At 35.7% G+C, this 27,819-nt stretch overlaps 1 protein-coding gene across 3 annotated transcripts in view; it reads right to left on the bottom strand.

The window, feature by feature from the left end:
* The window catches only part of ANGPT1 (angiopoietin 1), a 246,668-nt gene that overhangs the window by 38,094 nt on the left and 180,755 nt on the right, over nucleotides 1-27,819 (bottom strand). For all 3 annotated transcript variants that reach the window (XM_004771316.3, XM_004771315.3, XM_013045207.2), the window contains exons 5-7: nucleotides 20,648-20,775; nucleotides 12,217-12,318; nucleotides 1,840-2,006 (exon numbers count right to left, since the gene is read on the bottom strand). In XM_004771316.3, coding sequence (XP_004771373.1) covers nucleotides 1,840-2,006; nucleotides 12,217-12,318; nucleotides 20,648-20,775 — 397 coding nt within the window. The remainder of the gene's footprint in view (nucleotides 1-1,839; nucleotides 2,007-12,216; nucleotides 12,319-20,647; nucleotides 20,776-27,819) is intronic.

Genomic DNA, 27,819 nt, shown 5'->3' on the forward strand with positions numbered 1-27,819 from the left:
AGTAAGTGCTCCTTCCTCACACAGATGCCAGAATGATATTCATCCATGCACCCTGAAGCCTACTTTGGACTCTGACCATCTTCCTAAACCTGCCCTTGCACTCTTTGTCTTAATACCACCCAAGCCTCACAAACACATGTGTGCAGGTGTGCACATACACACACAGACACACACATCTATCTACCTACTAAGAACTGAAAGACATTTTGGAAAAGAACCAGGGCAAATTCTTCAGAAGCCTAGAAAAAGACTAGACTAATTATTTGCTAGTCCTATTGTCAGGCTGTCTGACATTAGCCAAGTTTCATACAGTTTCAAGTTTCAGGTCAAAACATTTACATAAGAGTACCCCTGATGTTTTACAGTGGTTTCTCTTGTTCTAAAACTACCCAAATATTGACCTCCTTGGAAACACTTCTTCTTACACTCCATTGCATTTTATAAATGTCTCTTCTTTGGTTTCTTGCGTTGCCATTAAGTACACCCTCATTACCCTCCCATGAGATGATGAAAACTCTTTAGATCCATTTCTCATCTCTCTGTTGTGGTGACATCACCACTGTTTGTTAAGAAAATGATTCTTATGTCTCCAAGGATCCAATCCCATGCATAATCCATTAAATGAGATGTGTTGATGAAAAGAGTTGTAGATTCAAAAGCTACAAGAATAGTATGTCTCAAAAAGATATAAGCATCAAAAACAGGTTAGCTACAAGATGGCTACACAGATTGGAGAAGGAGCAGAAGCTTTGGCTGCTGTCACTGCATTTTACTTGAAGCTCTGTACCTACCCTTTAATCTACACAATCATGTTTGCAAGGCTGATGTAGAGCAGCTACAATCATTAGAGTTAGAAATAACTGCAACATTAATTTACTGATTATGAAACTCAGTCACACACAATTATTAAGGACCTGCTATGGGCCAAGTATTGCATTAATGGATAATGATACAAAAGTAATGGAAATATATTCCATGTTCTAAAAAGAATGCTAGCCAGTTATTTAGTGACCTAGTTAGTTACAAAGCTGGACTGTGAGGTCTGGGAGACTAGAGATCTCATCACCCACTGCAAAATTAGCAGTGCCTAGTAGGGTTCCCGGAACACAGAAGTAACACAGTAAGGGCTTGGAGGATGAATTTACCGTACCACATTACTTGCTTAGCCATTTTTAAATTGTTTTTTCCTAGTGTACAAACTTGTCATTGAAAAAAAAATCATAGATGTTAATAGCAAAGTGTATAGTTTGTTTGCACATCTGCAATGATGTATCATGCATGTTCATGCTATTATTTGAATTTATTTTTGCCTTCACATTATTTGCCAAAAAATTCTAAATTACGCTCCACCTTATCTTTTATGTAAGCCATATAAAAACATAACATTTTACCTCTCCTTCATCACTTTCAAAATAATGTGAAAAAATAATAATTTAAGAAAGGCAAATAAAGTATCAGTAGAAATTCTGATAGAAAGGGGAGCTTATTTCAAGCCACTGAGTTTGAGTCAGTTCTCTGTCAACAATTTTGTACATATAAATTCACAGCACCAATCTCATCACAGTAACAACAATAAGAGCTACAACAACAATCATATTGTGCTGGACTCAATTCCTCATCCTCTAGAAGCTGAGCCAACATCAAAACAACCCATCTGTGAAAACTGAAATTAACGCTTTTAAGAAGTCTGAGTTTTCTGTATCGCTACCATAGGCCTAGACAACCTAATTTTCATCTTGAAGCATGATTTGTATCATTTCTGTCTTTCACACTTTTCCACTGTAACTGGTAGGTGGTGAAGTCCAAGGGAGTTGAGCCCTGTATGGAAGGAGGACTTACCTGTAGTTCTGCTTTTCGTTTCCTATGTGGAATCTGTCGTATTGTGAATAGGCTCGGTTTCCTTCCCAGTCCATTAACTCAATTCTTAGTGTGTACTGTCTCTGACTGGTTATGGCAAAAATAAACTCGTTTCCCAGCCAATATTCACCAGAGGGATTTCCAAAGCCCTACAAAAGGAGATAGAGATATGGTTGTTACCTCTTATCAGGTTCAGTATTAACTACATTGTAAAAAATAACACAATCTTCTTTAACAGTAAAGACCATTTTTCACATTTTACGCACTTTTTTCCAATTACTGACTCAATACTTTTCTGCTATGTTTCCCTCTACTGGGCCCTGTGAATTCTTATTACAGTAAAAGGCTGATAATCAAATTTGTATAGGTAAGATGATTTCAGATTAAATGAATCTGGTTAAGAAGTTTGACCATTAAACACTTCTCAGTCACAGCTTGCTTTTGAAAATGTTTCTAAAACACTAGTTAATGGAATATTTTGAACATCACTTAAATGTTCTCAATGAATATTATCAGGATATTACCAGATAAGTTATTTAGCAAATATTATTATTGTTTGTTTTGTTGCTATTATTATTCAGGAGTCAAATTATGCTTATATAATAACTTAAACATATATTACTAGACCCTTGACTTTTCTAACTTTAATATTTTCATTTTTAATTATTAATAAGCAAACCTGTAAACCCAGGACTAGAGTCATTTAAATGCTTTACTGGCATGAATTTGGGTTTTGAGGCAGAACGTTGACACGTAAGAGCTAGTGAGTGGACCTCCCTGGCTGCTTGGCCCCTGCCTCTTAATATGGCTTTTGTCTCCACAGGGGAATCCCAATCATGGTTCTGAAGTGTTCAAAAACTGTTTCTTTGTGGGGGAAAGAAGTGGTCCCCAAAGAAAAGCCAATTCTTAATGGTTATGTTAGTAGTAGGAAAACTAGGAACCTAGGAAACTGCTGGCATTCTAGACTTGGGTGTTCAGTTTCTGAATCCCCAAAAGTAGTCCTTGGTAATGCCTGAAATTGAATATAATTCTTGAACTACATGTTTGTCTTATCGACCAAACCGTGAGCTCCTTGAGAAGAGAAGGTGTGCCGTATTTGTGACTAGTGGACCGCTGGCATATGCTGGGTTCGCCCTACGCTTCACTGACATGTGAAGGAAGAAAGGAAAGAAGGGAGGGAGGGAAGGAAGAAGGGAGGAAGAAAATACTACAGCACTTTATAGTGGCATTCGGAGAAGTAACCTTAAAACACAGTTCTTGTTATAAGTAATTTGGCTGAGTCTCAGGGAGGTGTTTTAAAGTGCCCACAGAGTCATAATCACTGGACCTCTGGGTGGGGGAAAAAAAAAATCCTGGCTCCACACTGAATCAAGATATTTGAAGAACCAGTCCCACTGCCTGCAAACAAACTCCCTGTTTGTCCCTGTATGCATTAATATTTGGAAGGAACACCTCCAGCATCCCAGGAAATATTCAGACATTTCAGAAAGAAACTGATTCTGTTAACTGAGGTATTCATTTAAAAAGGTTTTACTTTATCCATTCTAAGAAATAAGAGGGTAGTACTAAGATAACCATAGCACTTCTCCCTTTCTCAACACAGATGAGAGAATTTGGAAACAGTGTTTCTTTTTTTTTTAATTTAAAGTACACCAACTTTATATAATTATAACTACAGTAGAAGTATTCTTTTTAAAATTATTTATTTTATTTTAGAGAGAAGGGGAGGGGCAGAGGGCAATGGAGAGAATCTCAAGCAAATTCCATGCTCATCAAGCAGCCTAAATTCCATGCTCATCATGGAGCCCATGATCAGCAGGACTCTGGGATCAAGACCTGAGCCAAAACCAAAGTCAGACACTTAACTGACTGAGCACCCAGGCACCCCTACAGCAGAAGAATTCTTAACCGCTCTCCCCTTTAACAAACCTGACACATGAATCAGTGTTCTCCACTCCTTCTTTAAAATATATTGATGCCCAGAGTAAACTAAATGCATTAAATACATTTGTATATTACTGTCTCTGCCAACTGAGTTATTAAATGTCCACTGTGTTGGGTCCCCGAACTGTTTACATCAGTTCTGTTACTGTAATGATAAGTCTCACAGTTTTATGTAAATAAGTTCAATATTAGTGGGGACAAATCATTTGTTTTGTTCTGTTTTGTTTTTGATGAAACTTAAACATTAGGCCTGCTCAATAAAAGCAAATCACTAAAAAATGGTTTTGAATTATGTTTGTTTCAACAACTCTAAAAGACTGGAAAAGTAATAAAACATAAGAGGATTTTAACTTACATTGCTTCTGTGTGTCTTACTTGCTCCGTTAAAAAACAAGAAAGAAAGAAACCAGAAAGCAGGAGTTTGATGCATTTAATTATGGGAAATTTCTAAGAAAGAACCACTGACCCAGAATTCCAGGCTTTGGCCCTACATTTTAAAAAATGGGCAAATGAAGATATAATTGTATACTTAAAATGAAATGCATTAGTATATGTAAGCACACTTTTAAAGTTTTCCCCCTGGGATGCCTGGGTGGCTCAGTCAGGTAAGCATATGCCTTTGGTTCAGGTCATGATCCCAAGGTCCTGGGATCAAGTATCACACCAGGCTCCCTGCTCACCTGGGAGTCTGTTTCTCCCTCTGCCTGCTGCTCCCCCTGCTTGTACTCTCTTTCTCTCTCTCTGCCAAATAAACAAAATCTTAAAAAAATAAAGTTATTCCCCAATTTAACTTAGTTTTTAATTAACTCAAACCCCTCATCCAGACTGTACTGGGTTATATGCTCCCCTGAATTCCATCTACTTGTAGCTCAGAACAAAGATATGGGGCCCATAGAAGTCAGTGTTCCAGAGTTCCCTTGCTTCTCTATTCCTAAGATGCACAGATGCACAAGTCATACTTTGCCAAAGTTCCACAGTGGCAGCGAATATTAGAGCAATTTAGGATGTGCTAAGAATCTTACACATTTTCGTGACAGCGGTGCTACATACCAAAAAGAAGAGTGAAGCTTATCTTCTCCAGTGAATAAGCAAAACAGAGAGTTACAGGGCACTGAAATTCAAAAAATTAGTACATTCTCAGTTGCAGCAGCCACTGGGAAGAAAAAGAGGACTGCTGGGATTTTCTCTGCATTTTCTTCTCAGCTCAGCCGTGTTAAAACTTTCCCTCTAGCCACTGGAAGATTCCCTCTTGTGTGCAGTTAGATGGGATTCAGCAGGTCTCCTAAATGTGACTAAGGAAGCTGGGGATGATGAAGTGTTAAGTTTTAGGCCACATTATTTCCGTGCTGCTGAAAGCTCTGCATGGGTAAAACCGTCCAGCTTCCCCAGGGAAAAGGGCAGTGATCTCTAGTGAGCGTCAGAAACGTACAAACACTAATGTCATTCCTATGAGAGCCTCTATCCCCAGCGTGGCATGCAGGCTTCTACCTCCCCCTACGTGGAGATTACCATCCCTTCCTAAGCAGTTTCTTTTTCCTGAGTGAAAAAAGAGGAAGACACAACTGAAAAGAGAGCAACAAAATTTGATTTTAGAAATAAAAATTCTATTTCCTGCACCTTCCCAAAAAAACTGTCTAAACTTGCTCTATTATGGGAACAAAATGCGTGGCTACGATGAATCGAAATGGCTGTTAGAGAGATAGGGTAGAGGAAGCTTTCTAAAAGCTAAGTGCAGCCACGCAGAACCAACTGTTTCATCATAGACATGAAAAATAAGTCAAAGAAGGGAAACTGGTTCCCACATTAGTAAACTGCCTACTGGAGAGTTATCAGGCACACTACCAATCCGATGCCGAGGAACAAAGGCTTAGCTTTGATTAAATAATTTCTACTCCCTATCTCTGCTCCAATTTGAAGCCTTACTCTGCCCCATGTTTGCTGTGGAACCTCCGATATTACTTCTTAGCCTCAGTTTCCTTGTCTGCAAAACAGGGATTAAAAATGTCATTTCCATAAATAGTGTTGTGAGAAAGAAATAAGATACTTGAAGTATTTAGCTCAATGCTGGTACAGGAGAACAACAATATTGTCATTGTTATTACAGTTAAAGGCTATACCACAAAGACATAGCAATTTTCTGTTTACTTGCGTCTCTCCCACCATGTGAGCTATCTGAGGAGAAGCAGGTTTCTTTCTACTCTGTATGAGAAAGGGAACAGAAATAGTCCAGGATCATGTCTTAGCCTGAAAATTAATAAGGGGATACTGAAACAATTATTTAAAAGGCTTTCAGATGTTAGGAACTAATGTATTCTTATGACAAGTTGAGTGTGGCTTTACATAAATAAGCACTGTCATTTTAACCCAAGAAGTTAATTATTAAATAAGAAATTAAAACCAGCTGGTTGATGGTGGGGCTAAACTGTGCCATAAACCAACATGTAGACTACTTTTTATTCTTGCTTCTGCTTCCTAAGGCCAGGGAGAAGCTGTGTCCTCCAACTCTCCCTTCGTCCTATTTCTTTTAATCTCTTTCTTTCTATATCTCATAAGTTTTAGGTCTACAAAAGGAGTAATTTTTGAAATCTTACACTCAAGCCAATAAATTGATAGTTTTGACATTTGCTTTCAACCAGGACTGCATATCAGAAACAGCTGTGGAGCTTTTTACAGATATGGATGACTTGGTTCCCACACGGAGGTTCTGACTCTGTATGTCTGGGGTGTGCTTAGAGATATGTACATTTGAAGGGTTCCAGGAGTGAGTGTGCTGTGTACCACAGGTGGAGAATCATATAATTACGATGCAGAATAGCTATTCTGAGTGCAAATAAGGAAGAAAATATTAACTAGATCAAACTGAGTGGTACACAGGAGAGAGGTATAAAACCTCATATTCATATGGAGCTCCAAATTAGTAGACAGTTTTGATTATGTATTATGGGACTATTTAAAAAAAAAATGATGGCTGAAATGCAGAGATGGTCACATCCCCTAAAAAAACAGTTTCATGCATTACTGCACACACAAAAGCCTACCATAGGTCTATATTTTATTCCAAAAGGCCTGTAATATCTACAATAAATAAAAATACAAGCTTACACAGAATTCAGGGCTGATGTTGAAAAAAATATCACATCGGGGCACCTGGGTGGCTCAGTGGGTTAAAGCCTCCGCCTTCTGCTCAGGTCATGATCCCAGGGTCCTGGGATCAAGCCCTGCATCCTGCATCGGGCTCTCTGCTCAGCAGGGAACCTGTTCCCTCCTCTCTCTCTGCCTGCCTCTCTGCCTACTTGTGATCTCTGTCTCTCAAATAAATAAATAAAATCTTAAAAAAAAGTATCATGTCTCTATCAAAACAATAAAAAAATCACAATAAAAACAGGACCTTTCTTTTCTATAAACAAAATCCAACAATGCTGGTCATACCCTTCCATGAAAACTATTACATTTAGTTACTTCAATCACAATCATATGCAAGATTTTGATACCATAATTCAGATAGACTGTAAATCTTCTCCTTTAGCTCTTTAATAAAAGGCAAAAAAAAAAAAAAATAGACACTGAAACTTAACCCAGACTAATGCTGACTTAAAGTTGGCCCTAAAAACTGCATATTGTTCATAAAACAATGCACACAGAAGAAAGATCGATACTCATTAGTTTTTGCCAAGACCTGCAGAAATACTCAGTTTTGGCTGTATGTTTCCAAGTTAATAAAGTAATTGTCTATGATACTTTGTTACTTTTTTTTTTTTGATCTGATAATACTCATAGGAAGTGTTGACTTTCTATAGCTGAAACACAATTGAAACCAGACCCTGTTAATGTATTCTATGGGTTTCATCTTTTTTCACATAAACGATTAGAGAAAACAGATCTGAAACAGGGTTACTGATCTGTGGCTTTTCGGAGGTGCTTTAATACACAACTTAATCATGTATCTCCTCTAACTGCTGAGACACTCAGCCCAAGAAAGATCAAAAGAATGATTTATTTCAACATTTTAAATTCCTTATATATTTTTCTCTTTTAATGTGAAGATGTTAAAAAGCAGTTGAAAATATGCCCTTAACTTCTTTCCAGAACCAAAGAACTCCCAGAAGGTAGGGTGCTCAGACCAAAATATTTGTGTCAATAGGAGACTTTGTTTATGGGGGTAACTGTTTTCAGTACCAAGCCAGGTTGTCTCCAGGGCATTAGTCACTACATTCTATAAAGTTAGGCCACAGGGTATTATTTGGAACTCCTAGCAGGATTTGGCTTCATATATGCAAAAGTACTGCTGATAAGTGTTGTTGCTGGAGGCCACTCAATGGTATTCTTATGGCTTGAAAAGAGTTAATATAGTTCCCTAAGTGCCTCATTAAAAAGGCCCACTGCAGACTTCTCTCTCTGCAAACATCTTTACAAATCCATAAACCAGATTTTGCTGAATCCCCTCATAAGGAAGGTTAAATGAAAACAAAGCTCAGGTAAAAGACTTTTGTAGGCTTAAAGCCAATGTTAAGAAGCAAATACACTGCAAATCTTCCATGTTGAGAGAGGTTTAAAAATAATAAATTACAATATGTATTTGTAATTCATGTGTTGATAATTTTAACATACTGTTCTGGAAACCTTATGAGGAAAGAGGCTGCCCACAGTTATCAACCAGAATGAAGGGAAGGAGAGAAGAAAGGAAGGATGGGTGAATTTTATTTCTGACTCAGGGCTCAAGAAAGAGGCAAAATGTCCTCGTGCACACCAGTAGACAAGTGAAGACTGAGGAGGGAGTGGTGCCTGCTAAGAAGTTCGTGTTTTCCCAAAGGATGTGCACCGAAGCAGTCAGTCTGAAGCAGGGAACAGAAGTGGGAGTGACTGATGAGAATGAACCTACATTCATTTTGGACTCGTGTTATTTGGTCTTTAGGTAAAAAGCTCTGGAGGACAACAATGGAAACACTTTCTACCATGTGTTCTGGTGAAAGTTAACCAAGTTGCGGTATGTGATGAATTCTCTTAGTTAAAAAAGCAGTCAGACTCATTTTTGCCAAAATGTTTCAGACTTCTAGAACTTATTTCAATTTTCTGACCATGTAGAATTGAAACTCAGCTGATAAAATGTTCTCGTTTGAATGAAATAGGATAGTCTTTCTATTTTTTAATAAAGGGAGAGGGGTAAACTCCCCCAAAACGATAAATAATGAATAATTCAGCCTCAGTCAAATGATGAAAAAAAAAGACTTAAAATACATATATCTGGTAAATGCTTATGCCACACTTCATATGTTAGCCTGTCTTACTTAATGTGCCTGGTGTGCCAAGGCAGCAGATGCTTACAGATAATAACTCAGCATTTTGGAAAGTCACCACAACGATATCTTTATATTCACTTTTCTATTATCACTGGTATTAATAATAATGTATTTCAGGTTTGCCTGAACAGATATCTATAGTCTGATTCTCATATGACTTCTTCACATTCCATTTTAATGTTGAAAATAATCGTGAGTTAAGGTAGTTTGCAAAATAATATTTTTGGCAGAGTTAAGTAAAACTTTTGGAGTCTTTGATGTCTTAATCTTGGGTAATAACTACTGTTTATTGAAAATTTAGTGTGCCACGTACTTTATTTATATCTAACCCTCACAACATCCCTGCAGGCACGTAAGGTATTCTCATCAATGCCCCCTTTTAACTAGTGAGGAAGTGATGGTATAGGTTAAATGATTTGCTAAAAACCACTCCATTGGTAAATGGAAGAGTGAAGACTCAAACTGCTGATATAGACATGATGCAGGGTCCTTTTTTAGAACTTAGATTAAATTCTTCCCATATGCTCTTAGAATCACATAAGCAAAAAGAGACCTTAGAGTAAAACCAATATTCTCTGTAACAGTCCTGGTGATTTACTTTCTACTGGGGTTTTTCCACGGAAGAGAGGGCCTCATCACTTAATAGACAGTCCATTCATATTAGAAAGAATCCTTAGAGAGTTTTGTCCATAGCAGTCAATTTTGCCTCTCTTGAATGTTCTTCCATGCATTATGGAGCTTCCCTCTTTAAAGCAGTGTTAAAATGCAAATTCTAATTCAGGAAGTCTATGATGTACCTTGAGGTGTTGTATTTCTCAAAAGCTCTCAAAGCTAGTGCTGCTGGTTTCTGGACTGCACTGTGAGAAGCAGGTTCTAGTACATCTACCTCTATCCAGTCACTTTAGAGAGCCATCAGACAGGTTTATATTTAATTCCTTTTTTTTCTCTCCAAGTTAGGGCACCATTGATTCATCCTATTTGTACCTCATAAGATAAGTTCATTTGTTGGAAATCTATCAGAATTTAAAGCATATATATATATATATATATATATATATATATATTTAAACTTCATTTATTTATTTGACAGACAGAGATCACAAGTAGGCAGAGAGACAGGCAGAGAGAGAGGCAGAGAGAGAGGAAGGGAAGCAGGCTCCCGGCCAAGCAAAGAGCCCGATGCGGGGCTCGATCCCAGGACCCCAGGGGATCATGACCCGAGCCGAAGGCAGAGGCTTTAACCCACTGACCTACCTAGGCGCCCCAAGGCATATTTTTGATGTAACCAGACTATGGCAGACACCAGTGAGTTCTGCATTTTTTGAGACCATAAACTATTAGTATAGCCTGAGTAGCCTGGTCTTTGTTGTTAGTAGCCAACAACATGAAATGAGCTTATAGTCAAGTAAATCTATCCAGAATTGCCTGTTTTTTTTTTTTTTAAGATTTTATTTATTTATTTATTTTATGCAGAGATTGAGAGAGAGAGAGAGAGAGAGAGCAAGAGAGGGAATGCAAGCAGGGAGAGAGGGAGAAGGAGAAGAAGGCCTCCCACCAAGCAGGGAGCCCAATGTAGAGCTCGATTCCAAGACCTGGGATAATGACCTGAGCTCGAAGGCAGACCCTTAATGACTGAGCTACCCAGGCGCCCCTATCCAGACTTTCAAAACCAGGTACTTAAGCTAATTTGTCACTTTTATCCTATATTCTTACTTAATTTTGTGTATTTTTGGTCTAGGTGAAATACTACATTTATCTCTGTAGAATTCAATCTTGTTCGCTATAGCCTTTTTTTCTACCTGAAATTTTATGGTTTATTGGAGACATCAGAATCCAACTTTGTATAACTTCAAACTTTATTAACCTACATTCACAGTGTTCAACTGGGTATCTGAAAAAAAAAAATTGTAGACACAGAGACACCACAAGAGACCCCCACCTTCATTTATTAAAATCCTCTTAACTGTCATTTGGCCAACTACGAACCTACTAATGTATAAACTGGGATGCTGATTAACTACAGTTTTTGCATATTTTCTAAAAGAATATCAAGACTGAACTTAGATTAGTACAACAGGACTCTTCACCTTTTTCTTTACCTTCTGAGGGGGAAATTTGTCAAAAATTGGTCAAGACAATAATTATCCAGAACATTTAGATGTAAAATATGAGAATAAATCCATAAATGGAAGCCTTTTATATTACTGTATCTTGACATTCTGTCAGATTTTAATAGTTAATACTGTAGGCATTGATGATATGATTATTGTATTATGCATTAGTTAAACCATTTAATGTATTACCTTAGAAAAGTTGATCTCCCATCTTGCTCACTTTCCTCTTAAAATGGAGACAGCTAATAGGCTTGATATAAAAATGAGTAAGAATTTACAGCTAGGGCTGGCTCATAATAACCATTGGAAACTTCAGCTATGATGATAATGATGGTAACCATGATGTCTGGTATTATTTTGGAGACCCCCTAAGGAACCATCCCTCACAGTTCATACCCTTGTATACTCCTCTCATCTTGAATGTGGACTGGGCATTGTAACTTAAACCAAAGAACGCAGTGGAAGTGATACAGAGCAATTCTCAGTCTAATAAATCTTAAAAAGGTATGGAGGCTTCCATTTTTGTGCGTGAGGGATGTCACCTACCACGTAAGACGTCTGATGTCCCTGAATCATCAGAGAGAAGCCCAACCCAGCCACATGGAGGAGCTCTTAGTCAACACCCAGCAACAACTCGCCAGCTACGTGAGATACGTCAGTACCTCTCCATAATCCACACCACCCTTGTCCTGCTTCATGTGCCCAGCCTGGGTCTGAGTTCTAGCTTCCCCCACCCTAATTCAACCAGGAACAAATCCAGATAATACATAACAGTTCACCAAATAATTTCAGTAATATATTTTTCTTTCTGATGCACATATGGAAATCATTTACTGAAAATGATTTATGAGTGTTTTGTGTTTAATAAAAATAATGTGACTAATGTATCATTTTATTTTTAAAATAGCTGAAAAACACCTAAAAATACAAGGGCTTATCACATAGTCTGGTGAAGATAACCTCATGATAAAACATCAAAAACTATGTAAATTATTCCATTTTACCATTTTATATTCTTTCCAACCTCTTTGGAAATCTAGACTTCCATCTTCACGATGTTGTATTACAGTCCAACCTCCTCCATTAAGATCCATATTGCAAAATACCTGATAGACACAGGGAAAATAAAATCAAGTGAAAATTATATCTGTTTTAAAGAAACAAATATCAGACTATGGGTAGGCCTATAGATAAACTGAATAAAAATTACCATGTTGAAAAATGCTAATTTAGATACCAGTTATTTTGCTTTAACATTAGAATTGTTTCTGTTTAATTCCATCATGTAACTTAAATTACTTGTAAAAATTTAAATTAGCTGAAAATTGCCTTAGTGTCAGATCATAAAAAATTTTTAAAAAATCTGTGTCTAAATGGTAATAGGCAGTTATGTATGTTCATTTTTTTCAAAATGCTATCTAGGTTTCTAAAACTATAGACCATTGTATTGCCAAAGCATAAAACTCAGAATTCTTAAGTTTTAATTAATTAAAATGGTGGTATAATAATAATAAAGGTTTTGGAAAAATAATTTTTAAAAAAATCATATATATTTAGCTATTACATATTTCATTGCACATTAACTCCTACACATTTACAAACTACAATAATTATTCTTGATGGCTCACTATTAGATTAGAGGCAAAATTTGGTCCACAGCATATGGAGAACATATTATTTGCTTGAATTTTCATCAAGAATAATAACAGGAGAATATGACATACTGTATTTCCTTTGACTGCAACAAGCATTTCTTCCCCATGTGGAAAGTTATCTAATGCTTTCAAAGACTTATGCTCATTTCAATTATTCTAAAACAATAGTATTTATTTAGAAATTGATTCATTTCCCCCAGAGTCCACCCAAGGAGAGAAACATATCTGTAATGGGATTATCTTTAGAGAGTAATCACTGTAATTGACATAGCATGGATATGGCAGTTTGACTATTCAAGGTCCCAGCTATGGAGAACACCATTCCTTAGGGAGTTGATGACTAAAGCATTTCAAAGGCTGGCTAAAGGTGTAGATATGATGCAACAGCAGCAGACAGGCTGTGCGGGCACAGAGCTCAGCTCTGATTAAGGGAAAAATCTCAAGTGTTTTCCCTGAAGCCCTCAATTGGGAGCACAAATGGCTAACAGGTATGAAAACAGTGGCAACAACTGTCATTCAGAGAACAAATTGTCCATGTACTTCCTCAGAGTGAAAGGAACTAGGAGATCCATGCCTATTTGTGAGCATATAAATTAGGCAAGCTGCTCTCTAGAGGGCTCTTCCTCTACTTTGACAACAGTCACCCACCAGTGTGTCTTTATTGTGCCTAGGAATTAACTCACCTCCAAGATTATAAATTGAAATTCCACTCTTTGTTCCAAGGTCCCCCTTCACTAATCCCTAAAACATTTTGTACCCCTTCTCTGCCTTCAACACAATCTGTAGTATTTCTTCCTCCTCAATTCTAATTGATTCATTCATTTGTTTTTTACTCAATTAGCATTGTTGGGCACTGATTCTGTTACAATTAGGGATACTATGATGAACAAAATAAGGATCTTGGCCTCAAAATGCCTGAAAGTTTCAATAGTGACTGTTCCTGTAGGCGTAAGGAGATGTAGGAGTTCATAATTTTTAGCTCCAGTGACCTGAAGAATGATATAGACAGTAATCTAAATGAAAAACTTAAGGAAAAAAATCTAACAAACGAGAAAAAAAAATGATCATAGTTTTGGACACACAGAATTTGAGGTAGTGTAGTCATCCAAAAGGGGGATTCATCAATCAACTGGAGATGATCTAATAGGCATAGACCAAGGATAAGAATGTGGATAATAAAGGAATAAGAAAGGAATCACCATTAACAACAGCATGCTTGCTGTTAAGTGCCAGATAATTTAAACTCTTCATATGTATTTTCTAACTTGTTTCATGACAGTGATGTATGTATGATTATTATCCCCATTTTTCAGATGAGAAAAACAATTCTTAGAGTGTTTAAGTATCTTACCAATGGTTATTATTAATAACAAATCCTGGATCCAGGATTTGAATCCTGAATTAAAAACTGTATTAGGAGTAACCTGTTTGAGAGCAGTTAGTTGATAACATGAAAATGGATTATTTAAAGAACTAAAAAAAAAGTGGTAAGAGATGTGTATGTGCAGGAAGGAGGAGGATCCAAAAATGGACTTTAGTAAACTGATGGAGGTAAAATACATCAATAACCTTTAGGTAGGCAGGGCCTTATATTTTGTTTGTCACTGTCCCCAGTGCCTAGAACCGTGCCTAGCCTATAGTTGGTACTAAATGAATATTTGATAAATAAGCAGAAATGCAAGAAGGAAACATAAAATAGGAAAACCTGATTAATAAAATTGAAGCTGAGGATGACTTTGATTTGGGGAAATGATCCACTTAATCAAATATTCCATAGAAGTCAACACAAATAAAGATTAAGAAAATATACACTAAATTTTGAAATGAAGGAGTCGTTAGTGACCTTGAGGAGACAGACTGCAGGATTCCTATGAGAACAAAACCCAGATGGCACAGTTTAAAGAGGACATAGGTGGTGATCCAAGATAAGAGACCAAGGCGGAACTTTACTGGTGATACTTAAATAAGAGTCAGTGAAAATGTCAAGGAAACATTTTGCTAGAGGTAACAAGTGTCACTTGATTCTTATATTTTTACCCCGTCTTGACTGGTTAATTCAGAATTCTTTCCCCAGATTTTTCTTAATGGACACTAATTACCCGGAACTTTGCTAACCTGAGTTTATAAAACTATAGAGATCACTTACATCCTCAGGGAAAGGAATAACTACATTTATAAATATCTAATGTGCAGAAGAAACTATTCTTCACAGTTTTATTATTACTATTATCTATATTATTCAAATTATATGCACTTAAAGTTTTAAAATCATTCACAAATTTTAGAAAAAGGCCAATTTCCTTTTAAACAAACATATCCAGTGACTTGAGAATGTTAAGACATACTAAGAACATTTCTTAGATAAAAACTGAGAGAGAGGGGCGCCTGGGTGGCTCAGTGGGTTAAAACCTCTGTCTTCAGCTCAGGTCATCATCTCAGGGTCCTGGGATCAAGCCCAGGGAGGCTGCTTCCCCCTCTCTCTCTCTGCCTGCCTCTCTGATTACTTGTGATCTCTTTCAAATAAATAAATAAAATCTTAAAAAAAAAAAAGTAAGAGAGAGTTGGAGCTACATGGGGAGGCAGAAGTTCCCCCGGAGGATTATGGTGTTGGAAGTGGGGGTACAGTGAAGGTAAGAAGTCGGACATATGCTCCACAGTTCCTATTGTGACTCACTAATAGCAGTAATAATAATAGCTGCCATTGTGGAATATGGTCACAATAGAGCTGAAGGACATATTGTTTAGGGGCATGGACCTGGGTACCAAATTATCAGTGTTCAAATCACAACTCTGTTCTATCACTTAGGTCTTTGCAAGGACTAAATGAGTCAATGCATGTAGAATTTTTAGAATAGTGCTTGGTACATAATAGGCTTTATCATGACTCTTATTTCTTAGATGTATTTTACATACGAGATAGTAAGTATTACATTATGCATTATATCCTCTCTATATAATATCTTATACATTGTAGCATATTTTACTATTATATTTACTATGGCATATAATTTATCATTTATAATAAGAATAATACAGAATGTACAAAATTAAAAAAATGTAGTAGTTCAATAAATTGCCCTTAAGATCACTAGCTTAATAATATTTATTAATATATTTTATATAACATATTTTATATATGTATTTTCTATATTTATGATTGATATAATAATAAATAATATAAAAATACCAACATCAATCTTTGAGCATGCCTCTTTTTATCATATATCTATTTAAGAAGTTGGATTCATGTTAGCCAAAAACAAAACAAAACAAAACAAAAACCAAAAAAAAAAAAAACATGTTATTTCTAGTCAGAAGAAAAATTTTAAAAAGCCTAAGCTTAACAGATGAAGGAAGTTTAAGAAAATAGGTGGTTGGTTTCAAAAGATCTGAGACATGAAAGGACTTGAAAAGTTCATTCGCCAGTACTGTGTGGTCTGTGCTATCTGGCGGTGTCCTTCCTGGAGACAAGGGCCCTGCTACATTTACTATGCCTGTTGCATTTATTGATCATATGACTTGAGCTTAACTCTATCCAAGAAAAGATTGAACTGGCTCCTATCCCAGGCAAGGTCAAAGCTTTCAAGCATTAAATACCTTTTAACATAATACAGAGATTTAAACCCAAACAAAAAGGGGAAATTTGATTCACATAGTTCTTACGGTTTTATGCGCCATACAAGTTGGAATGATTAGGCTGGAGGATGTTAATTATTTTTCCATAACCTTAAGTAAAAAAAAAGGCTCAACACATTTGTTATGGTCCTTTCCCAAGAATTAGGGGACTCACAATTCAGAAAAATTTTTTTAATGTTTTATAATAAGCAGAGTTTTTATTTAATGGCTTGAATTTTTGGATGAAACTTATGAGATAAAAGGAAAAATCCTATCTCCTACTACTATGCATTGAAGGGAATTCAGAAAGAAAATAACCACAGCCATTAGTAATATAAAGGTAAAAAACAAATACATAAATGATTTAATTCTTATTTTTGATCTGCTTGAAAAATTAAATAGTCTTAGAAAACTGCTTTCATTTCACTTGAAAAGGTAACACTGTTATTTTCAGACATCATTTCTGGGAAGGGAATGATGTCGGTTAGAAAAATGAATGTATACCAATTCTGTATACATGCAACTTTTACTCTGCCTACAAGATGAATACTTCCTAATACTCTTTGTTAACTGCCTAAATAGTCCAATTTTATTGATTGGTCCATAGCCCATATCTTACATATTTGAACTTGTTTTATTTTTTGTAGGCTTGCCTTGAGTTTCATACCCTCTCAAGAACTTCTCCAAGCATAACAGCAAGCAAAGCTTTTGCTAAACATATCCAAAGGTAGCACCAAATTTTATATCTACAAAACACAATCTACTTGGAAGAGTGATGAACATAAAAATGCATTTTCCAAGCATTTCTTTTTACAGGATTCAGAGAATTCCAATGATTTATATCAACGCAGAAGAAGAAAATGAGATTACAAGGTAGAAGGGACCAGGGTGGTTTATAATCAGAACATGAATCAATCTTACATAATTTTCTGATTATAAGCTCTTTCCTGTGTCATTCATATAGGTTCAGATTAAAGAAATTGTAAGTGGTGCAACTTTAGTCATCACTAATGTATTTATATCATTTAGTACCCTAAGAGATACAGTCTGGAGTTGATGCCATTATTACAAAGCCTGTGTTCAATATCTACTATGTGACTTGGGCAAGTAATGTTTCTAAAATGAGGATAATGGGAACACCTATCTGATAGAGTTACTGAAAATAGTAAACAAGTGAGTTTTTACATCTAAAGTGCTTAGAATATACCTGGAAAACTATAAATGCATTTGAACTACTGTATTAACTAGCTTCTAAATTATACCAGGAAAAATTCGCACAATCATTTTTCTTACTAGTGCCATGCTAAATGAGATATTTTAAAAACTGCTATCTATGAAAAGTGCAGGTTTATCAGTCTAAAGTTCCCAGAATAGAACATTACTACTTGTGGGAGGAGCCGTGATCATAAAGGGGAAAGAATAAAACCAGGAAGGAACACCTAAATTAGGAAAGCCTAATAAGTCTTACTCCCTTCTACTCAATGATCTCTCCCTCTCACCATGCTCTATTGCCAATAAAACTAAAATCTAATGATGGTCCTGACCAGCTGCCACATGAGCTTTTATCCTCTGAAAAGCTTCTTACCTGCTCAGGCTACTATTTTTTCTTAGGCCCAAACCTTGACGTTTAACTGAGTAGATAGCTGACATTTGTGAATTTAGTATTTTAGATTTCATTTATTTAAGAACAACTCTGAAGCTCCACCACATGCAAAATCCATCATTTTGCAGAGGTATAAGTTTAAATAATGCTATCCTGATGAAACCAACCCAGAGTCAGCTACTGAACTAGTGAACGGGATCCTCTAACCCACTTTTTTATGTAAGTATTAAAAGCAAATTTATTCAAGATTATGACTTAAGGTAGTATATCCTTTCTTCCATCCTAACAGGAGCAGTAGGTCTGCAAAGAACCTGTGCATCATTTGTATCTCAAAATGTTTTGAGCTAGCATAGTTCAAAATGATGGTTATGGTTATTGAATTATGAATTAAAATTCATGGAATGATCAAAACTTATTTGTAATGTTCCCTTTGCCAAAACCTGGAGCCACATGGCAGGACTGGATGATGGAGTGAAAAAGATTGTGAAAGTGTGAATGTTAACTTCAAATCCTTAAAAATTGTTCTATTATATCATAGAATCATTAAGTGTCTAAAAGGAGGGTCACTTAATATTTTTAACTAACTTCTGTTGTTATAGCCAAGTTATATTTTAGTGAAACTGACAATAATTTGGGGGTTCTTTCAGGTCATTGGGAATACTGTAGGTAAATTATAGAGTATTTATGTTAGCTCTGCTCCTCTCCCCCAGGATAGGTTTTCATATACTTTAGATGCTAGATGTATGGTGTATGAGAATGTGGGTGTGTACACATGCCCATGTGTATGCCAACTGAATTTAAGCTTAAGTATGATTCTAAGATATCAGCAAGTAGAGTAGGAAAGCTACATATCGTAAGATCCAAGGAACCAAAAGTTCCCCCCTTACAATGAGTTACCCTCTTCTTTTTATTCCTAGATTTACCATTGTACCCTCATAGTTTTTGTTGTTGTTGTTGTTGTTGTTTTAAGTCATGGAACACTTAATTGAGATTTTGCACAGAAGCCCAAAATAAAAAACAGGTGAAACTGAACCTCTGTGGTAGGTGGCCCAGGTAGCAATGTATGGAATGGTGGCTGGTGCTTTTTCTCCCTCCTTCCCTATTATAGAGCACTAAATGCCTTCTTCTAGAAAAAAAAAAAAAAATTGTCCCACCAAATGGAATCAAACACTGAGTTAACTTAAACCACTAATCCTTACTGAAGTCAGGAGAGAGAGGACGCTGGTAGAGTCCAGATTCTCCTCTGCCCATGATGTCACATTTGGCAAACTACTCTCGAAGATTCATTTCCCTCATCCATCAAAGGAGACTAATAATCAAGAAGACTAAGTTAGGCAAAATTACTATATACTACATGGAAATGGTGATATTATTGTCAGAAGTTCATTAACTCATTTAAACACATATTTATTGAAGACCTGTGATGTGCCAAAAACTATGCGAGGTCCCAGGAAACCAAAGACAAAAAGGCACAATCCTTGCCTTGTAGAACTTTGCTAGTGAAAAAGTCATGCAAAGCTATTTAAGGGAATTAAGGAAGGCCTTCCAAGAGCACTTGTTCAGTAGCCACAGGAAATGAGGACACAGGATTGGTAATTTAAGTGGGGCAAAGAGGAGAGGAAAGTTGTTTCATTCTTTGAGAATGGAGCATTACAAAGACAGGTGGTCTTCTTGGAGTCTTGGTTCTCTCTTGTCCTCCTGGCAAAAACTTTAACATGCTAAAGTGCAGGGCTCTCCTCACGTCTCTATAAATCCTGCTTCAAACAGACTGTCTCAATCACTACCCTTCTACAGTCTATTGTAACTATCTGTGTAATTGTCTGTCTTCACTGCCATGGTGGGGTCTGTGTGTTCTATATTGTGTCCCTAGGAAGTGACTGACAAATGACGTCCACTTAATGTGAATTGAGTGAAGTAATGGATGGATGACTTAATGTGAGAAATGTAGAGAAATGTAGAGAAAAAGAGATGTAACAGCAAGAATATAGTGTTTGCTTACTTCAAAGTTTACTTTGGATCCTGTTCAACATACTGAGGAATCCTAGCCTCTAACGCACTCTTTTAGGTAAACATGAAAAGCAAACCCTATCAAGATGATGAGTCAAGAGAGAATATGTTTTTCTCACCCTAATAGGAACAGTGATTCTGCAAATAGCAATATGTCCATGGCACCCTCTCCACAGTATTTAGACTATACATGATGTGTGCCATCTGGGTCCTGGAGACATTGAAAGATTGCTTCTACCTCTTCTCCATGTACTTGAGGTACATATCACCTCAACACATAATCTATACAAGGCAAGCATTTATGGGCAATAGGACATCCCTAGAATGAGCGGAGAATAAACAGAATTTTGTGAAAGAGGGTTGGGAGGTATGGGTCTCGGGGACGTCTATGCAATAGGGTTTTCATCTTTTATGGACCTGGCAAACAGTATCTTTGGGAGACGAGAGCTCAGGCATATATATTTTCAGCTTAACAAGCTCACAAATCAATCTGATTATTCAGCAATTCAACTAGGATCTGCTTTACATCTCGTAAACAAACACTTCTGGTTTTACCTTTTTGGGTTCTGGCATATTATTAATATAAATAGTGTAGATTCCACTTTTATTAAAACCAGCTTGATATACATCTGCACAGTCTCTAAATGGTTTCTCTTCCTCTTTTTTTCCTCCCTTTAGTAAAACTGCAAAAAAAAAAAAATTGCAATATGTGAACAAGAATATCAGTACCATTAGTACCCAAATGGACTCCAAGTATAGCTAAGCAAGTCTTTATTTCCTCAAAACAAATGCCAATGTTGCATTTACTGACAAATTAATCATAAAGACAATACTAAATTTGAGCTGACTCACAAAATTACAAAACTAATGGAAAAATCTGTAGAGCAATTTCTAACTGAATACTTCTTATATTTTGTTTACTTAAATTTTGTTTTTGTCTATAATTTCCAGAACATCAACTCAAGGCACAAATGACCTGATAGTGTAACACTTCCAACTTGTAATAATTATGGCAACTTTTCTGCAAAATTTCTAAAATGTTCTTACCTACACTTCAATGGAAACGTTCAAAAACTGCTAAAACATTTTTGGAGGAAGAAGAGATAATGATAACAAATTCAAACATCAAAATACCATTTGGACTGGTAAGCTCCTAGAAATTTTTATTTGAAAAAAAAAAAAAAAACCTCAAAATAATTAGATTTAGAAAGTAGAAAAGAGCCTCTGACCTAATTTACCCAGAAAGAAAAGGGAACTGAACTTTTTTTTTTTTTACTGAATGCCTGAAGTTAAACTATCAGGCAGATAGTATACAAATAAAAGAATATGAATAAGATTTGAAATTAACTTCTATAGGGGAAGAGTTCAGTAAAGAGGGTAAGCCAAATGAAAAAGGAAATTTAATTAGATAGGCTCTAATGAGAACTTAATTTTATACACTGACCTTCATCTATTATGAAATTCTTATTACTGAGATCAAAATACAAAAATGACTCATATTTAGTAGTTCCTTACTAAATGTATACATGGCACATTTTCAAAATATTTATGATTAGTATCTTCTAAAAAATATATAGTTTAGTAACTGGTTTAATTAATCCTTTCAAGAAGACTTTTTAAGATTATGTTATGACCTTGCCCTTAAAGTCTTATGTTATTTAATAAATACCTGCTTCCGATCACTTTGAATTAGGATGGCCTTTTATAATAAGAATATCAAATTAAATATTAAATATTAAATGATGCTTTTAAATAGATTTTACATGCTCTAATAATCTAAAGCACTAGCCCAAATTAAACTTAAGAAGCATGAGTTTAGACTATTTATTTTTAATTATCTATAAATTAGTAAGCTGATGAAAAGAATGACTATTTCAATATAAATACTTCAAATTTTCAAAAATAATGATGTTTCAAGAAAATGAAATATCCACTCAGCTATACTGTCATAACAAAAATATAGAATTATAACTTTTAATAGTATCATGGTTTTCTATATTTTCTATATTTCAAGTGTGCACTGATGGTTTTGCCTACTTATATTAATAATTACACCTAAACACCACCACTGCAGTTACAATATCAATACAGAATAAGTAATCAGAGGACTATGCATTCATATGATAGTGAAGAAGCATGGCATAGAAGTTATGCAAATAGGAATTTAAAAATGAATATATAAATGCTTATTCAAAAGCCATCTTTAAATGCAATGGGTGTGTTGATGGGTTATGTAAGGGTATTGGTCTGAAAAACATCAACACAGTTCATTTGTGCTTGCTTATTTTAAGTGAATGGACTGCTATTTTTGAATAAAACCTTCCTAAATTCTATATGTTTAATCTTCTATTGAAACAAGTTGAAAATAACCAAAATTAGATGCAAAAGAAAGAGGGGGAATGTGAAGAAATGCCAAAATTATGATCCCTTGAGAGGATGAACACAGGAAGATGTGATCAAAGAGGAATTCAACGGTAAACCCATTTTTCTTTTTTGGGTAAGAAATGGAGAAAGTCACTTATCTAAGGAGAAAATGCTTCTCTTACTGAATATACCACTTCCTGCTCTTCCTTATTTAGTTATGCAGTGAGAATATACTCCATTCCCACTTCTGTCACCTCCTATTCTCTTTCCTTTCTTACTCAGGAAGATGCTGGTGAAAGGCTGTTGTGTGGGAAGAGGGAAACCCACACACATTTTTAATAACAGAAAAAGAAAAGAACTTGAGTATTAGCTTACTTTTATGGAAACTAACTGTATAAAAATGATGTTCAAGCCATGAATGTTAAGTCTTATAACTGGAAAAATGGTTTACAGTTTCCATCATAAAAGGTAGATGAAGATATTTCATTTTCTTGAAATATAGTTTGGCATTTCTAAAAAATAGAAACACATTCTTTCCAAAAGAAATGGTCATTCTTTCCAGAAAGACTGGAGTGCTTCTATTTAGCTACTTATTAATCAGTAAACATTATGTCTGAAAGATTGATCCGGGCTATATATTACAGTATTAAAGCACTTAAGATCAGTATAAAAGATCCATTCCCAGCTTACCTTTGACATTTGTATTATATACCATGGTTTGAAAAAGGCCCTTCCACAAAAGTAGACTGATCTTTAGTTTTTCTTTTTTCAATCTACAAAGCAGGGCAGTTAAACATATCTCTGAGGCAAGTGTATAGATTATGTAACAAAGCAGAGTGACTTAAGTAAAATAACTCAAGAAATGGTAGTTATTGCTATAGTAATAGTAATATTATTATTATTAATGGAAAGATTATATTATTATTCTTTCTTCCAGAAGTGACACTAGTAGGCTGGAGAAGGCCAGCAAGTCCAGTCAATGGAATCGTAGATCTTCCACCCTCAAATCCAGTATTATAGCTGACCAAATGTTAGGGCAGTTACATTTGACTGGTTATATTTAGGATTATATTGAAAAGGCCTCTCCTTATCAAAGTTAGCTAACTGGTTTATTTTGTTCATTGACTATATCATATCATACAATTGTTTAAATCTAAAAAAATCCAAGTAATCTAATCTTGCTGCATATATAAACTTAATCTGAATAGTTTAAAGATAATTTCAGATGAAATGACATATGATGTACATAACAACACATTGATTGCAGAAGTTTTATCTCATAACTTTAATATGCATGACTAATTATTTTCTTTGTCATGTATTAGAGATATTATGGTTACATACTGTAAAACTAGACACATAATAAACATTTTAAAACAAGGATAATAAAAAGATGATTTACTGACCATTAAAAGTGTCAGAACTAAGGATACATTTTTGTAGGAGGGCTTGAGATTCAGTAAACTGGAAGATAATATCTAGAGGAAGGTATAGTGAATGATAAGATACCGACATGGAAAATGTGATGAGAGAGGGTAAAAGAAGCATCAACTGGACAGAGCCAGGGGAAATGGACAGCTGATTGAGGTGTTTTATCTGTCAAAGCAGCTCAGACTTCTTATAATGATAAACTGGTTAAAAAGCATGAATTAAAAAATTGATCTTTATATCTAAAAGTTCCTTCTTTGACATTATACTCGTTTTTTCCTCTCCCTTTAGTTCTTAATGAATTAGTCTTTCCTCTAATTGAGAATCTGGATTCCCCACCATTACTATTAGTCCCTCATTAGCTTCCCTTTCCTTTCTTCCTAACTTCTATCTCACTGTCAGGCAGTGGGGTTAAAGGACAGTTCAGGTGGAATTCCTGGTGCTCTCCACCCACTGTTCTTTCATCTACAAACCCCTTGCATGGGTAAAACCCAACTCAAAGAAGGACATTTATTCATTTTCTCACCCCTCCTTCCAGATTGCAAATACTGAAGAGAGGCTTTTTAACGCCATCCAAATGCATGTTTTCTAAACACAGCTAGGTTCTTCATGCTGTTCAGTCAAACCTTTGGTCATTACTATTAGATTTTTTTAAAGATTTTTTTTTTTTAATTTTAGAGAGAGACAGCAAGGGAACATGAGCAGGGGAGGGGCAAAAGGAGAGGGAGAGAGAATCTCAAGCAGACCCCAGCATGGAACCCCATACAGGGGTCAATTTCACTGCCCTGAGATCACAACTTGAGATGAAATCAAGAGTCAGATGCTTAACTGACTGAGCCACCCAGGTGCCCCTAGATTTTCTTTTACATTTCCTAAAAAGTTTTCAAGGCTAAATCTTAATCCTATCATCTCTCATTCTTTATATATGACCTTGTTTTATGGTTTACTATGAAGATCAAAGCCATTTAGTACCTCTTCCACCTTATTCCCCCGTACTACTGAAGTTGGCCTTGCCTATCTTTCCCCTTGCCTTTTGTGTTGACTTCTCTTGGTCCCTTTTCTCTTTTCTCTTTCATCTTCATTGGGTTCTCTTTCTCTCCTCACCTACCATATGGATGCTGGCTTGATTCTCAGATCTCTATTCCTTATACATTGCACTTTTTGCAAACTATCATGCCTTCAAAGTTCTACACATTAGGTTTCTGATATAAGCATTTTTGATACTGTATATGTTTGCTTCACTCTTGACCTCCTGATTCATATTTCTATTTTTCTGTTGGACAGCTCTTACTTCTACCTCAACTTTCATTTGCTTAATATTATCTAATCTTTCCTTTCAAATTCTGTGTTCTTTCTCTTACAGTCCCACTGGTTCCACTATACTTGTCAGTTGCCATTAGTTAAAAAATAATGATGACCCAAATATAAGACAGACTTTTTTTTATTAGTTTCTCAATTTAATGGGCTGTCTCCTGTCTCCTCTTAATTTAATCCACACTATACTGAAACACCTGGGTGGCTCAGTCAGTTAAGCATCTGCCTTTGGCTCAGGTCATGATCCTAAGGTCCTGGGATAGAGTATTTCATCAGTTTCCCTTCTCAGTGGGAAGCTTGCTGCTCTCTCTCTGCCTGCTGTTCCCTTTCTTGTGTGCTTCCCCCCTGCAACAAATAAATAAATAAAACTTTAAAAAATCTATGCTATATTTATTAATTCAACAATTTTTTTAAAATTTTATTTATTTATTTGACAGAGAGAGATCACAAGTAGGCATAGAAGCAGGCAGAGAGAGAGAGAGGAGGAAGCAGGCCCCCTGCTGAGCAGAGAGCCGATGTGAGGCTTGATCCCAAGACCCTGGGATCATGACCTGAGCCAAAGGCAGAGGCTTAACCCATTGAACCACCCAGGTGCCCCATCAACAAATATTGATTGAGTATCTTCTACATGCATGACTTTTCCTAGATGGTGAAGATACAGACATAAGAAAACCACAGTTTGCTCTTAACATAATCACAGTCTGATGGGAGAAAGTCCTACTATATTAGTGGGTCTTCTATGATAACTCAAGATAGCTATATCCATAATTAATATCTTCCATGATAGAGAAAAACTCAAGCTAGCTTAAGAAAAAAGATAATTTACTCAATCATAAACAAAGTAGAATAGAATTTTAGGTAAATCATAATCAGATTTCAAAGAGTGTGAATGGGAATAGGTTTCTTTACCTTTTTTTGACACAGTTGATGACTCTCTACCTGGTCTCAAGAGACTAGCAACAGCTTCTAGAGCTATAATATTACCAGCTTGAATATAGCATCAAACAGAGATTGTTATTTTCGGATATGTATCAAGTTCACTGAGAATATTCAGGGAGAGTATATTCTATCTGCCAGGTAAACCTGGGGAAGGCTGCCCAGAAGAGAGAGCAGTTGAATGGAAAAAAAAAAAAAAGTAAAGCAGTTTATCTGAACTAAATCTTAAAATTGTGGTTTGGCAATTCAAAGACTATGTGCACACCGATATCAGCAAATAAATCTAGAAAGCCTTAAGAAAGAACCATTATTCATTCTTATCATTTAGCCTTGTCTCTATAACCAAATCATCATGATCTAAAGGGAAAGAATAGGGACACAAGCAGGTGCATGTCTGTCTTTCACCAGCCAACATTCAGTCAAAAAGCAACCTGAGACCCTGATTGCAGTAACTGTTGACTTTTTCTGGCTCTCCCTTTTATTTGCCCCGCCAATTTCAATCCAGATGGCATGTCTGCCACTGGGTTGACTTGAAGGAAGAACCATAAAGCTGAGGCAGAGGGTCACTTCAACTCAGATGAACCCTCAAGAGAAAACTTCCTGGAATGTGGAATTGGTAATTCTGAGTTGTAGCAAATCTAGTACAGAACACAGAAGGCAATTAGTCTTTGCTATAACAGAGACAATGTAAAAAGCCAAAGTCCTTGATCCTACTTAATTCCCAATAATAAGCCATAAAGAGGTCAACTCAAATATTCTTTTTAAATCTTAGATGTGGCTAATGGTTCCTATCTTTCTAGTATTTAGCTAGCATCACAATATATGTGGATCAAGTTATTGCTTTAAGGATAATCCTGTGTTACTTACTGTACCATCATCACTATGTAGATCATAGTACAGGAGTTGACCATAAATCTGTAATTTTTTACCTCAACAGGGCACTGAAGTTAACTGAGCGTATGGATAAGTAAGTCATCATATCTGATAAAGTGCAAACATGCAAACACCTGATAAGATTCTATACTTTTCAGCCACATGTGTGGGCATCTCATGGAAAAGCCATTTGAAGACACTCCCTAGATTCCTAATTTATTTGAAAGGACTTTTAAAAGTGGAAAAGGCAATGCCTTGGATGTCATGAGTGTGGAAAATTAAAAGGTTTATAGGCAATATTCATTTTAGATTATGTGTGTAAGAATGAGAGTGAGGGAGATTCACCAATGACTTTATAAATACATATTACATATGTATAACTATATAAATACATAAAATACACAAAATACGTAACTATATAAATACATGAAAATTTCAAAGTTAGTATTTTATTTCATATAAAACATATGCATTTGAACTGAACATCTAGGGATTGATATCTCAGCATGATTGTTTTTAACCCACAAAAAGGGCAACTATATACAGTTTGATGTAACATATTTGTACATATATATGTTAATGTGTATATATGTATTATATATAAAATAGTGCAGATTGCTGTATCACAGTAGAAAAACACATATTCTATTTGTAAATACCTTAAATCTGAAGTCTTTGGGTAAGTAGCTAAAAGCTTCTTTTTTTAAAGATCTACTATTCTTTTCCCCATAGTCCCCCTAACCCCAGTTAAAAATCATTTGCTTGCTACATTATTACTTTCATTAAATTTTTGTAAAAGGAACTGTTCTTTG

This window comes from Mustela putorius, unplaced genomic scaffold (genome assembly GCF_011764305.1).
Source record: "Mustela putorius furo isolate JIRA1106 unplaced genomic scaffold, ASM1176430v1.1 tig00000228_pilon_pilon_pilon, whole genome shotgun sequence".
Classification (NCBI taxonomy): domain Eukaryota; kingdom Metazoa; phylum Chordata; class Mammalia; order Carnivora; family Mustelidae; genus Mustela; species Mustela putorius.